Source organism: Protomyctophum parallelum (assembly GCF_964188405.1).
Source record: "Protomyctophum parallelum genome assembly, chromosome: 10".
Classification (NCBI taxonomy): Eukaryota; Metazoa; Chordata; class Actinopteri; order Myctophiformes; family Myctophidae; genus Protomyctophum; species Protomyctophum parallelum.
Genome location: NC_139704.1, coordinates 27,069,674 through 27,083,562, shown reverse-complemented (window position 1 = coordinate 27,083,562; position 13,889 = coordinate 27,069,674). Strand labels below are relative to the sequence as shown.

The following is a 13,889-nucleotide window of genomic DNA, read 5'->3' as shown; positions in this document are numbered from 1 at the left end:
CATTTCCGGGTAGGCGGAGTGGCTGCAGCTGCCCGTCGCACAACAGAAACTGACATGTTAATTACATTTATGTTTTATTTATTTTTATTGATATTTAATGTTTCGTGGTTAGTACGAGTCGAGTCACCGCCAGCTGAGCTTACGTCAACGAGGAATCTCAGGAATGCAATGTGTTGACAGCTGGGCGTGACGTATATTAGCAGCGACATTGCTTTCATATGTAGTTTCAAGCTTTTGCAGCCAAATTAATTCAATATTCTCCAGAAACTGGCTGTATCAACTATGAATAGACATCATTAACGGAGGTCCATACAGTTTAGGATGTGTCACACTAGTTGGAAAGGCCTTTGGATTATTCTCAACTACCTGTCTCTGTAGCCTTTGACATCAGAGACATGGGCTGTATTTTGCGACACGCAAAATACAGCCCCAAGGGTGTTACAGTATGTTGCTTGAAGAGAACATCATTTGTATAGTCTATATTCATATTTTCATGTAGGGTGGTGCTTTTAAACATCTGTCAAAGCGAAGAATGCAGAGATGGAGATGATATACAGTAGGACACGGATGTAGAGAAAGATAATGCTTCACTTCATTGGAGCGAATCAAAGTATGTGCTTTCAGAGCCCGCACTGGCACAAGGAATCAGGATACCTGATCCTAGCTTCTGATGTGACCTAGCTCTGGACCGTAGCGTTAGAATGATTTCTACTTAAACTACATACAGCCTCTTGACTGTAAAAATAGAAAAATAACACACTCGTGTGAAGTGAGGGGCGCTCTTATGATCATACATCGTCATACTTCACATTCCGTGCTCAGCCAATCAAATCACAAATGTCATTCCGGCCAATCACTTTTGGGGTCTTCACTTTTCTGCCCTCACTTTTATCTTCAATATGTACTTTCTCAGCCAATCAAATCGCTATGGGGTTATCAGCCAACCGAACCCACCTCTCTGGGGAAGGCAGACAGGACCTGCAGGGCCCCGGTCTGGATCTTGGCCCACTGGCCCTCCATGCGTCCAAACTCGTCCCGGTCGGAGACCTTGTAGAGAGGAAGGACGTGCAGCTGTTCGTCCTCTGGGATGTTCCGCACCGCCCGGTTGTCCTCCTTGGTTAAAGTGCAAACCTGGAAGGTTTGACACAAACAAACACCATGTCTGCTCAGCCACACGGCATGCCACGTTGACTTCAACATCTTTATTGGCAACAAATATATATGTTTTATATGTACAGGTGCATGCATACAGGCTACACAGGCCCCACCATTACCGAAAGGATGAAAAACGCTGATCTGCGGCTTACTTCTATTGTGGTCCTGTATGAGTGAGTGAGTGAGTGAGTGAGTGAGTGAGTGAGTCAGTCAGTTGTCGCACAAAGCCTAATTTGTTCTTTAAGTGACACAAAAGCAGAGGAACAGAAGTGAACGTGGTGTTGGCGTCAGAACTGCTTAATTAATTACCACAGTGCTGCCGTTGTTCATATTGTGCGTGTCCTTGTGGGCGTGTGCACAGAAGTCCACGCAGGCCGTGACCCCGGAGAACGGTCGTCCTTCCCTCAGGCCCAGCCGGCAGTCCGGTCCCGCATGCTCCTGTTCCACCTGGTTCTGGAAGGCCTCCGGAGCCAGTCTCTGGTACACCGGCGCTACGTCACTGGCAAGGTTCTGCAGGTGCTGCTCCAACTTCTCCTCCTGAGCAGGAACCACAATCACACCGTTACACATCAAGAACATGAATCCACAGATCATTAGAAGGTACTACAGTCCACAGAAAGCCTTTTCGATCGGAGGAGAGCTTTGGATATCATGTCACAAGAGCTTGTAGGGCAGTGGTTCTCAACCACGGGTCCGGGGACCAGCAGTGGTCCTTGAGGGGTTCCGGGTGGTCCCCAGCTAAATGATGGAGAGTTGGATCAGATGGACCCTTATTTAATAGATCTTTAACTCTTTTTGAGAGCAACATAACAAACCAAATTGTTTCATTTTAAGCTCTCAAGAATTAAATTATCCAAATATCTGCATTACAAAGAAGTCACACAATATTGCAGAATGTAGAAGAATTGTTATTTTGATCAATGTTTGCCTGTTATCTCTCCTAATGGTACCACATCAATATAGCATGGAATTGCGGACAAAATCTCATTCAATGACAACAAAATATACTACGTTTTGGGTTTGAGAGGCTAAATCTCATCAAATGGTGGTCCGTGGCTCAAATGCTGAATAAAAAATGGACCTTGCTATGAAAAGGGTTAAAAACCACTGGTCTAGAGACAGGTTCCTGCATACCATAGTGCCCAGGTTTTACCATAGAAATACATTGCAGAAAGGCGCTGGCAATAATAAAAAAATAATAATGAATAAACACTTTGTGTGGACATGGCTCCTAACTCACGCATCCCATCCCCTCCCCTCACCTCTCGTGGACAGTCTCCGTGCAGGCGGAACTTGCGGGGCACTTTGCTGCGGGCGAACTTGCAGCCGTTGAAGTACATGCTCCACGAGCACCCGAAGGAGAAGGACGCTCCACACGTGTCGGGGTCCAGACCCTGGCACGCACATGTACGACTGGGGAGGACGGGAAGGCCGACAGGTCAACATTTCTGCTTTCATTTCTATTCCAAAGGCAACAAAGTCTTGGTTGATTCTTCTATTGACTCGTATTGACCCTGTGGATGGTTGATTCTTCTATTGAGACAATAAACCCTGTGGATGGTTGATTCTTCTATTGAGACAATAAACCCTGTGGATGGTTGATTCTTCTATTGAGACAATAAACCCTGTGGATGGTTGATTCTTCTATTGAGACAATAAACCCTGTTGACAGTTGATTCTTCTATTGAGACAATAAACCCTGTTGACAGTTGATTATTCTATTGAGACAATAAACCCTGTGGATGGTTGATTCTTCTATTGAGACAATAAACCCTGTGGATGGTTGATTCTTCTATTGAGACAATAAACCCTGTGGATGGTTGATTCTTCTATTGAGACAATAAACCCTGTGGATGGTTGATTCTTCTATTGAGACAATAAACCCTGTTGACGGATGTGATGTCGTGTGCATAGCCTCTATAGGCTACTATTGTAATGATGAGAATATCACTTACAACACCTTCAACTTTAATACCCTGACGTGAGGAACGGACAGAGGGCTTGCTCTCCGTGTAGGAGTAGGAGTTGAAGAGATGGGGAGACTTCCTGTTACTCTACAAAAACTCTATATGGCAGTGGTTCCTAACCTTTTCAGGTCGAGACCCGAAAAGAGAGATTAGACGTTTGCCCCGGGACCGAAATTAGTGAAATTAGCAGCTCTACAAGCTCAAAACAAGGCCTTTGTTGTCTTGTATTGTGTATTGTTTTGTATTGTATCTGTATGCTGCAGGGCGGGTCCTTCGGGTCCAAGACAAATTTCTCCCTTGGGAGACAAAATAAAGAAACCTTGAACCTTGAGAAAGTCGTTTTTTTTGTCCCTCGGTAGGAGTTCCCGCATAAACGTCCGGGAACGATGATACACATACAGTATAGCCTCTATAGGCTACTATCGTAACGATGAGAATATCACTTATATCAACGATAATACCCTGGCGTGAAGGAACTCGTTGAGAGGGCACAGCGATGGCTGGCGGGCGAGCCGTGCTTGGTTAGGTTTCTTATAGGGTTAAGGTTAGAAGCACAGAGGACTTACTCTTGGTTAGGTTTCTTATAGGGTTAGAAGGACAGAGGACTTACTCTTGGTTAGGTTTCTTATAGGGTTAGAAGGACAGAGGACTTACTCTTGGTTAGGTTTCTTATAGGGTTAGGGTTAGAAGGACAGAGGACTTACTCTTGGTTAGGTTTCTTATAGGGTTAGGGTTAGAAGGACAGAGGACTTACTCTTGGTTAGGTTTCTTATAGGGTTAGGGTTAGAAGGACAGAGGACTTACTCTTGGTTAGATTTCTTATAGGGTTAGGGTTAGAAGGACAGAGGACTTACTCTTGGTTAGGTTTCTTATAGGGTTAGGGTTAGAAGGACAGAGGACTTACTCTTGGTTAGGTTTCTTATAGGGTTAGGGTTAGAAGGACAGAGGACTTACTCTTGGTTAGGTTTCTTATAGGGTTAGGGTTAGAAGGACAGAGGACTTACTCTTGGTTAAGTTTCTTATAGGGTTAGGGTTAGAAGGACAGAGGACTTACTCTTGGTTAGGTTTCTTATAGGGTTAGGGTTAGAAGGACAGAGGACTTACTCTTGGTTAGGCTTCTTATAGGGTTAGGGTTAGAAGGACAGAGGACTTACTCTTGGTTAGGTTTCTTATAGGGTTAGGGTTAGAAGGACAGAGGACTTACTCTTGGTTAGGTTTCTTATAGGGTTAGGGTTAGAAGGACAGAGGACTTACTCTTGGTTAGGTTTCTTATAGGGTTAGGGTTATAAGGACAGAGGACTTACTCTTGGTTAGGTTTCTTATAGGGTTAGGGTTAGAAGGACAGAGGACTTACTCTTGGTTAGGTTTCTTATAGGGTTAGGGTTAGAAGGACAGAGGACTTACTCTTGGTTAGGTTTCTTATAGGGTTAGGGTTAGAAGGACAGAGGACTTACTCTTGGTTAGGTTTCTTATAGGGTTAGGGTTAGAAGGACAGAGGACTTACTCTTGGTTAGGCTTCTTATAGGGTTAGGGTTAGAAGGACAGAGGACTTACTCTTGGTTAGGTTTCTTATAGGGTTAGGGGTAGAAGGACAGAGGACTTACTCTTGGTTAGGTTTCTTATAGGGTTAGGGTTAGAAGGACAGAGGACTTACTCTTGGTTAGGTTTCTTATAGGGTTAGGGTTAGAAGGACAGAGGACTTACTCTTGGTTAGGTTTCTTATAGGGTTAGGGTTAGAAGGACAGAGGACTTACTCTTCTTATAGGGTTAGGGTTAGAAGGACAGAGGACTTACTCTTCGTTGAGGGCACAGCGGCGGCTGGTGGGCGATCCGTGCTTGCAGAGAGTATCTGTGAGCTCCCGGTAGAGGTGGTCAGCCACGGGCCGGGCGATGCCCTCCCACGCCATGATGAGGATGACCACCACGGCGGTGGAACAGCGGTGCCCGGCCCGGTGGCGCACCAGGCACAGCAGCTTCTCCTCCTCACTGCCACGCCGGACCACCTGGCAGGCGCACGCACGCACGCACACATTAATATTGTCCTGAACTACAATACATTGATTTCAGCTGTCTCTTCTGTGACATCTCTGGTCTGATCTATTGTCACCACTGATAAAGCATGATATCCGACATTTTTAGTCATGCCAAAGCACGGTCTGCAATGTATATACAGTATGAATGTTCAGAAGTACTATAAGCACTTACCCATTTAGCTATGGGACAGCCCTGTGAGCTCCTCCCTTCTTTCCCTGTGTACACCACCACCTCCACCCGCACTGCTTTCCCCTTTTCACCATACCTGATGAGCAGACACGCACACGCATACGCACGCACATGCACACACACACACACACACACACAGACAGTCAGACAGACACACACACGCAACATGAACCACATACTGTATTAAAACGCTTGGTGGTTTTAAGAAGGACCCAAACACAGGACAGAGTCACGGAACAGGCAGGGATTGTGGAGTAAAATAACTGTGACTTTGGGACAGTACTCGACCCCTGCACCTGAATCAAATAACAGAACATTCCTGGTCAAATATCACTCAACTACAAGCTGCTCTGTGTAATTATAAAGAAAATGATAATACATAGAATACAGTGTGTCTACTTCTCAAATTGTACTATACGCGCACACACACACACACACACACACACACACACACACACACACACACACACACACACACACACACACACACACACACACACACACACACACACACACACACACACACACACACACACACACACACACACACACACACACACACACACACAGTTCTAAGTCACTCCACCTGTTCTCCATGAGTTCCCGTACAGCCACCACGCTGGGTCCTGCTCCCAGGTGAGTGTAGTACGGACCCTCTTCCTTCTCCACGATTTGGTCTGAGGACAAAAAAAACAAAACAGATACACACTTATTTATTATTTAGTATTTGTTACACAGCAACTACAATTATAGTACCAGTAAGACGCCGCAAAGGCTAGAAGCGACCGCAGGGCTGAGACAGTCTACTGGGATAATGTCACTTCATTATGTGAGCACTACAGCGGAGAGGGTGAAATCCCATGAGAATTCCAAGCAAAGCACATGAAAATATACACTTCACAGAGTATAGACCACTTGGAGTTATACAAATCGTTTGAGGTTTGTCAGAGCCCAAACCACGCCAAAGGGTCGGGTCAGGACAAAACGTTTTTTTTTAAGGTAAACCACAGCAATGCAACTCAATGAGTTGCATTGGTGTGGTTAAAAACTGTTTTGTCCCGACCCGACCCTTTGGTGTGGTTTGGGCTTTAAGACTCACCCATGCACTGGCAGGAGGGCAGGTCAGCCAGGTTCTTGGAGGGCGTGTTGAGGAGGCTCTTGGTGGGCGTGTCCAGGAAGCTCATGGGAGACTCCAGGAAGTGATGGACGCCGTTCTTGGTGGGCGTGGCCTCCTCCTGGCCGGGCCGGTGCAGACCCGCGTCCATGGACGTGGTCGTTGTCAGCACCGTTATGCCCCCCGACGACCTCTCCAGCTTGTAGTAGCCCTGCTGGCCTGGAGTCGGGGAGCGGTGAGCCGTCGCTGCGAAGCCATTGGCCACGGCGTGGAACCCAGGGGTGTGGCTGAGAACAGTGGGAGTGGCTGGGCTGGTGGTTGGATCAGCACCGTGTCTTACCTGCACAGGTGAAAATAATAATAATAATTCAACTTTATTTATGTAGAGCGTCGCAGTCCGGCGAACGACGAGTGGCCCAGGAAATGATTCCCCATTCAATTCCTCCATAGGATTTTCAAAAAGTATTTATATGAAGACGGTTACGCCGTGGACTTCATATAAATACTTTTTGAAAAGCCTCTGGAGAAAATTAATGGGGAATCATTTCCTGGGCCACTTTTCCCATAGACATTTTTTAAAGTATTTATTTAAAGACCTTTTAAGCGTCGTACAAAGCCAACTCGAGTCATGACAAATCATGACAATACACAATATTTTGGACCAAACAAATAATTTAAAAAAACAAAAACAAAAAAAAAAACAAGAAAAAAAGTGTTGTAACCTGCCGTTTTCTTATTCTTTCTAATTATTTGTTCGGCCCTGAACAATTGTGTTTCTTGTCATGATTTCTCACAACTCCAGTTGGCTTTGTACGAGGCATAAAAGGTCTTTAAATAAATACTTTTTGAAATGTCTATGAGGAAAATTAACGGGGAATCATTTCCTGGGCCCTGGTAGGGGGCGGGACTGCGACGCTCTATAGCACCTTTCATTAGGGGTGGCCATAGCTGAGTGCCGCCGGAGCTTGCGTGCGTGCACATGCACGCGCATAATTCGTTTTTTCACCACGTTTTTTTTGCCTTTTTGTTGCACAACCAACGGCCAGCCCACCCATCAGAACAAAATAGAATATGCATATAGACGTTTTCATATTTAAATGTTCTGATTAATTGAAAATGGAGGACCCTGAAGTAACAAGTCTTAAGCTTTTTTCTGGTTTTATACTCGTAGCAGTCAGATTCAGTATTGACCTGGGTAGGCTACTTTCGTTTGAACTGTACCCATTCTACAAACTGAATAACATTTCCAATCAGTCAATCAATAGCATTTGCAGCAGCAGTTTACACCGGGGCTCGTCGGCTCACAACACACACCTCACCAACAGTAGGCATTTGCAGTTCAGTTGGCACAGCGGCTCAACGTTATATTAGATATTGTATAAAATACAGTATTAAATTAGGGTGGCCCATCATCAGAACAGTACGCAATGCTAAATACCTGCATGCACGTTGTTGTTGTCCTCCTCCCCCTCCTCCTCCTCCGATGACAACTCAATAATGCTACTACTACTTAATTCTGTACTAGTCTTTTTTTATTATTTACCAAAGCAAGCGTTACGATATTCGATTCTGATCGAGCCATGTTGTAAAGCCGGGTGTCTTTGCGAGATTTGGCAATGTTAACCAGTCAGTTCTGTTCATAAGAACTCACCATTTTGTATTGAAAACTAAACGCATGCTGTCCCCAAGGCTAAACTCCAAGTAGCAGTTAAACTATTGCTCCATAAATGTATGTTCCATATTCCATATGCAACGAACGACAACAGATGCAAATTGCAAAAGTGCGAGACAAGAGTTGTTTTTATCTACGTACGCGGCACCGTCAACAGTGAGGCGACGCCGGGGTTCCATAGCCAACTATTTCCTCTCAAAGCGGGCACACATTTCAAAATAAGAGTGTTTTTATGTTTGTACTTGCAATGTGATCATTCAAGCCATGTTTTATTTTGGAATCGTACTGGAAATAGAAGTAGCTATGACGAGGAAGAAGCTTGGTTGACTTGAAAATTAAACTAAAATAATAATAGAGACGTAGTAGGCCTATTGTATATTGTAATGTGCATTTGGGGTGGCGGAGCGCACTCTACAGCTACCGGAGCTGCCTCTACAGGTAGGGGAGCTCAAGTGACAGGTACTGGAGCTGAGCTCTGCCAAGCTGGCTGAGTGGTTAGTGCCTGGGGCGCCTGGTTAGTGGTTAGCGCCTGGGGCGCCAGAGACCCTGGTTATCACAGGTACGATCCCAGGCCAGCAATGTGCCGATGTGTGTCCTTGAGCAAGACCCCTAATTGCTCCCCGTGCGTTGCTCACTGGCCCTAGCTGTTATAGGATGGGTAAAATGCAGGACGAATTTCCTGTAGATTACATATAATGTGACAAAAACACGATTTGGACTTGTAGGACAGTGCAACAGTTCAGCTGATTTATTCTGAACGCTGCTTACTAACCAGTCCTTACTAATGCCAAGAAAGTTATTAACCCGTTGAGTCTAGACCTGAGACCGATTCTACAAAAAGGGTTAGTACTAATGCTCATGATAAAATGGTACAATTATTGTCTGCGTCTCAGAGAAGGACTGTGGACACACTGGAAAGTCCAGTGACATCATCATTAAGCAGGATTTTTGCTTTTCCAAACAAGATTTCACGTGTTTTTTTTTTGCGGCTTACGCCTTTTATTGATTTTTGAAGGGACAGACAGTAGGCTGACTGGAAACGGGAGAGAGATGGGGGATGACATGCAGTAAAGGCCGTGTCGGGTCCGGGAGTCGAACCCGCGGCACACTGCGACTGGATTACCAGCCCGGTGCCCAGACCGTTACGCTACGGCCTGGGCCAGATTTCACGTGTTTTATTTTGATTTGTATTAACGCGAGAAAAATGGCTTATTATAGCAATGTAAATTTCAAGGAATAGAAAGCCTGCCGTTTCTATTAGCTTGGATTACCCGTCGATGATGTCACTGGTAGGCAGGATTCTGAACTGTCCATCTGAGACATAGGCCAAGTCGACAAAAAATGTATGAATCGTCCTTAATTTTAAATAAAGTTACCTTGAAATTGTACTGAAGTACAGTACTTGGGTAAACTAAACATACTCACTGACCCCTTTTCCACCAGTTGGTTCCCAATGGGAACCGGTTCAGTTCTTTTTGGTTTTTAGTCCATGAGCCAGAGCTCCAAAATTGGTGGGCAAACTATACCCTATATTAAATTGTTTATAGGATCAATACAAGTAAATTAATACATAATAACCCTTCCACAGTAGTAGCTTTTTCATATTTTCGATTATTTTGCATATTTTCATACATAATGCCTCATTTGCATATTTAAAAATGTAAAATTTGTAATACAATAAATCATTGTCTTCGTGTAAGTACTCAATTGGGGAAGTTTCATGGTGATAACAATCTAATATAGGTATGGTTTTGCCTACTCAATTCATAATTAACGTTTCAATTTTGGAGCTAAAGAACTGAACCGGTTCCCATTGGGAACCAACCGGTGGAAAAGGGGCCACTGTGCTACTTTACAGCACTATAGTGCTTACCTGAGATAACAAAAGATTTTCGCCCTCCTGTTCCGGGGCTGGGGAGGAGTGTCCGTTGGACTGACCCCACCTCTGGGCCTGGTAGGTCCTGAAGTGGTGGGCAGCGCTGTAGCTCTGAGGCCCCTGTGTGTGCTGTGGAGGCTGCCTCTGGGCCTCCTGGGCCTCCTGGGCTACCTGGGCCACCTGGGCCACCTGGGCCTCGGCCAGGAAGCGCTTCAGGTCCATCTGGGCCCGGGGCAGGAACAGGTTCCTCTTGTGACGGAGGAGGAGCCCCCCCGGGTTCCCCGGCATGGGGAGGATCTTCCGCCCGCGCCCCTTGTAGGGGGTGGTCTTGCCGTTGGGTGTGCGTTTCTTAACGAGAGGGGTCCTCTTCGTTCCCTCTTCCGCCTGTTTCCTCTTCCTGGGCTTGGCGGGCGTGGTTTTGGTTTTCTTGGCGGGGGTCTTCTTGTGGTTGGCCGCGGCGGGGGACATCTGGGAGTTGTAGTTGTTGTACTTGATGGCCGGGCAGGGCGTCCCTATGGGCGGGTTGTTCTCCGACTTGGCGTGGCGCGATTGGATGATGAAGGCCAGGTCCGCCAGCTGGGCCGCCACCTCCTCCTCGTCCCTGTTCCTCCGCCCCGTTTTACCCGCGGTCCTCTCCCTGTCGCCGACAAACAGCCGCTCCGGGTCTTTACCCAAACTCTCGCAGTAGTTCCCTTCCGACTTGATGACGCGAGAAGCAAAGCTGTGCTGCTGCTGCTCCGCCCTTCGGTAGAGGCCCCCCCGCTCGCCGTCGGAGCCGGCCTCCAGCAGGTCCGCCAGAGACTGTTTTCCGACGCCGCCGGGCCCACTGCCGCGTGAGCAGTGGATGACGTTCCCTTGCCGGGCCACGGGGGGGCGTATGACCGACATCTGGTGCAGCGGCGAGCTGATGACCGAGACCTTGTTACAGCGGACGCCGCCCCCCGCCGCAGGTTTGACCTCGCTCGGGGGCACGTTCGTGTTTGAGGTTGCGAGGGGGCAGGGGATGCCCTCCGTTTTGACCACGACGACCCCCCCCGGGGGGGGACTGGGCGGGACGGCCGCCAGCTGAGTCAAGGCCTCGATGGCGATCGCCTGGTCGAAGCTCAGGTTCCTCTGCTCCGCCAGGGAGCGCACGCTGGGCAGAGAGACGACGCCGGGCTCGGTTTTCACGGTGGCGTAGCGGTGGTGGTGGTGGGGAGCCTTCTGCTGTCCGCCGCCGCCGGGAGTGCTTCTGTGACAGTGTGAGTCGCAGTCGGCCGTCTGCGGCTCCGCCTTGATGGCGGCTCCTGCGAGCGGCAGCTCCTGCGGCTCTGCCTTCAAGGAGCGCATGAGGAGCGGCGAGCGCGAGCCCAGCAGCTTCTGCTCCAGGCCTTTCCTCTCCGTGATGGACAGGCAGACCACGGCCGCCAGCACGGACAGGGGGTCGTCCCCCTCGCAGACCTCCTCCTCCTCCTCCTGGCCCCTCCCCCTGCCGCCCGGCTGCTCCGTGGAGGAGGTCCACTCCCACGGCTCCTCCAGCTTGATCTTCTTCAGAGGAACGGCCATGTCTTGAGGGAGAGCGCCGTCGGTCAGAGCTGCATGTCACCATATAAAGACAAAATAAAGTTTCAGGACATTTCAGGCTTTGCAAACACAAATTGCACAGGGTGGATAATAACTTCAACATACAAAAATGACTGACGGTACCAATAATCAAAATACTTTACTGTGGTCAAAACTGGCCATGCAATTAATATTGTTTTAATTTAATAATTGCAAAAATAGCTAAAATAGTCAACAGTGATTGGAAATTGCTGCTATTTTTCGAGATCTTTAAGATACTGACGATTTGCGCAAAAACAACGAATTATCTCAAATGATTGCGATCAGGGCTCAGCGATTATGCATTAAATATAACAACAAGCCTACCGTGGGGTCGAGCCTGGGAGCCTCCGCCTCTATAGGCCACGGGCGTCGCAATCTTTGCGTGGGCGCGGCTCACGTTGGTGCCATTGGGGCGAGCCACCCTCTCGTCGGCAGCAGCAGCGCTGCCACCACCACGCAGAGACACGGGATGCTGGCGAGGAAGCGCGCCACTACCGGTCCGGCCCGCGGGCGCCAGGTCCGGCCTGAGCAGCGCGAGCGTGGCTGGCTTCAGCCGTGGGCCGCTGGCGAGAGCGCGGTAGCCTTCCTCCGCCTCATCCTCGTCGGCTGTCGTCGTATGGGCGTCTTCCATCTGGGCCCTGCCTCCGCCATTCACAGCACCGCCATCTGGGACCCCCTGAGAGAGAGAGAGAGAGATTATTTCAATAGCACATTTCAACGAGGCGATTTAACCCATTCTGACCCGAGATCAGATTCTAAAAATGTCTTATAAATCCCGACAGTTTTCTGAAAAAGCTATGTTTCTATGTCAGTGGTTCTTCGATTTTTCAAAAATAGTAGACCTACAAGCTCGTAGCGCGCCACTCAGTGGCGCGCTATGAGCTTGTAGATCTGCCATTTTTCAATAGCTAAAGCATAAGATAGTGCTAACTTCCCGCTCAAAATGGGTTAATGTGCTTTATATAATAAAACATTAAGCAAAAGAACACACGTCATTACAGGGCATTTGAATTCAGTCAGAGTTAAGAAAGAGGCCCGGGTGGCCGGCCTAGCGGTCCGGGCACCTATAGGCTCCTAATACAGCCTGACATATCGCGGGTTCGAGTCCCATTCCTTGACGAACTTTGCTGTATGTCACTCCCCGTCTCTCTCTCGTTTCCTGTCTGTTTCTACTTTCCACTATCAATAAAGGCAAAAAGCCCTAAAAATATCTCAGAGAGTAAGCCAGAGAGAAGGAGGGAGGAAGGGAGGGAGAGAGTGGGGTGTAAAAGAGAGGAGGAGAAATGAAGAAGGAGAGATGAGTGACTAAGCTCTCTGTCAGTCCATTCCAGGGTGATTCAGCATGGCTGGCCTAAACAGCGGTCACGGAACACAACAGATTGCCTCTCAGCACGCTGCCACCAGTGTTGCCAGAGTTTGCGAGAGACACAAGCGACAAGCATGGTCTATGAAAAACAAAGCCCAAAGGAAGCGACTATCAACATATCCACCTGGATAGGTGGATATGTATCTGGAATTTGAAAATAGCCAAGGTTGTAGATCTGGTATTTTCAACACAAATCTATCAAAACAGAAAGTGTAATGTTTTCTACAAGCCCACCGAAAAAACACGACCTGCAAATACAGTACATGCAGTAGGGGAGAGCCGCCAAGGATGTAACATTTTGCACGTTTCATTTTTTTACTCAGAGATCCGTTTATCTACACATGTAATATTTTCAGGCAACGGACCTACACATGTCTGCTTTCATAAACCACTTCAAGTTATTTTTTTGATAAAACAGATCGGGAGTTATTAAACCGAACGTGGACGCTGTTTCAGTGTTACATTTGCTGCGCATATCGGATTAATTGTAACGACATGCATGATAAATGTAACAACGCTAAAAAACACCATTAAACATATCGTTTTCAGCTTAAAGCAATTATATTTCATTAAAGCAACTCCTTAGCATTGTTTTCATACCATGGATGTGATAAGAAAATGTATCAAAAATAAGGGAAATATTAAATAGTATCGTGTGTACCAGTTTGGGCTTTTTTCTTTTTTTTGGTCAGTTCAGTGGGGAAATACATTGATTAAACAAACGTTTGATTTATTGAGTTGTACAATGTTATACAACCCTAAACTAATTTTAGAATACACTACACAATACAATACAATTTTAGAACATATAATATTGGCCAATATGTCAAATATGTAAATATTACATATAATGGTATTTAATGGAAAGCGGACCATTTGTAACATGTTACAAATGGCCCACTTTTGCAAGTTGTTCTTTGCCGTTGCTTACA

At 47.0% G+C, this 13,889-nt stretch overlaps 1 protein-coding gene across 1 annotated transcript in view; it reads right to left on the bottom strand.

Moving 5' to 3' along the window:
* The window catches only part of tet1 (tet methylcytosine dioxygenase 1), a 67,537-nt gene that overhangs the window by 8,556 nt on the left and 45,092 nt on the right, over positions 1 to 13,889 (bottom strand). The window contains exons 9-17 of the mRNA XM_083774974.1: positions 11,916 to 12,267; positions 10,005 to 11,581; positions 6,445 to 6,799; positions 5,932 to 6,022; positions 5,328 to 5,421; positions 4,917 to 5,125; positions 2,418 to 2,568; positions 1,465 to 1,692; positions 955 to 1,131 (exon numbers count right to left, since the gene is read on the bottom strand). Coding sequence (XP_083631100.1) covers positions 955 to 1,131; positions 1,465 to 1,692; positions 2,418 to 2,568; positions 4,917 to 5,125; positions 5,328 to 5,421; positions 5,932 to 6,022; positions 6,445 to 6,799; positions 10,005 to 11,581; positions 11,916 to 12,267 — 3,234 coding nt within the window. The remainder of the gene's footprint in view (positions 1 to 954; positions 1,132 to 1,464; positions 1,693 to 2,417; positions 2,569 to 4,916; positions 5,126 to 5,327; positions 5,422 to 5,931; positions 6,023 to 6,444; positions 6,800 to 10,004; positions 11,582 to 11,915; positions 12,268 to 13,889) is intronic.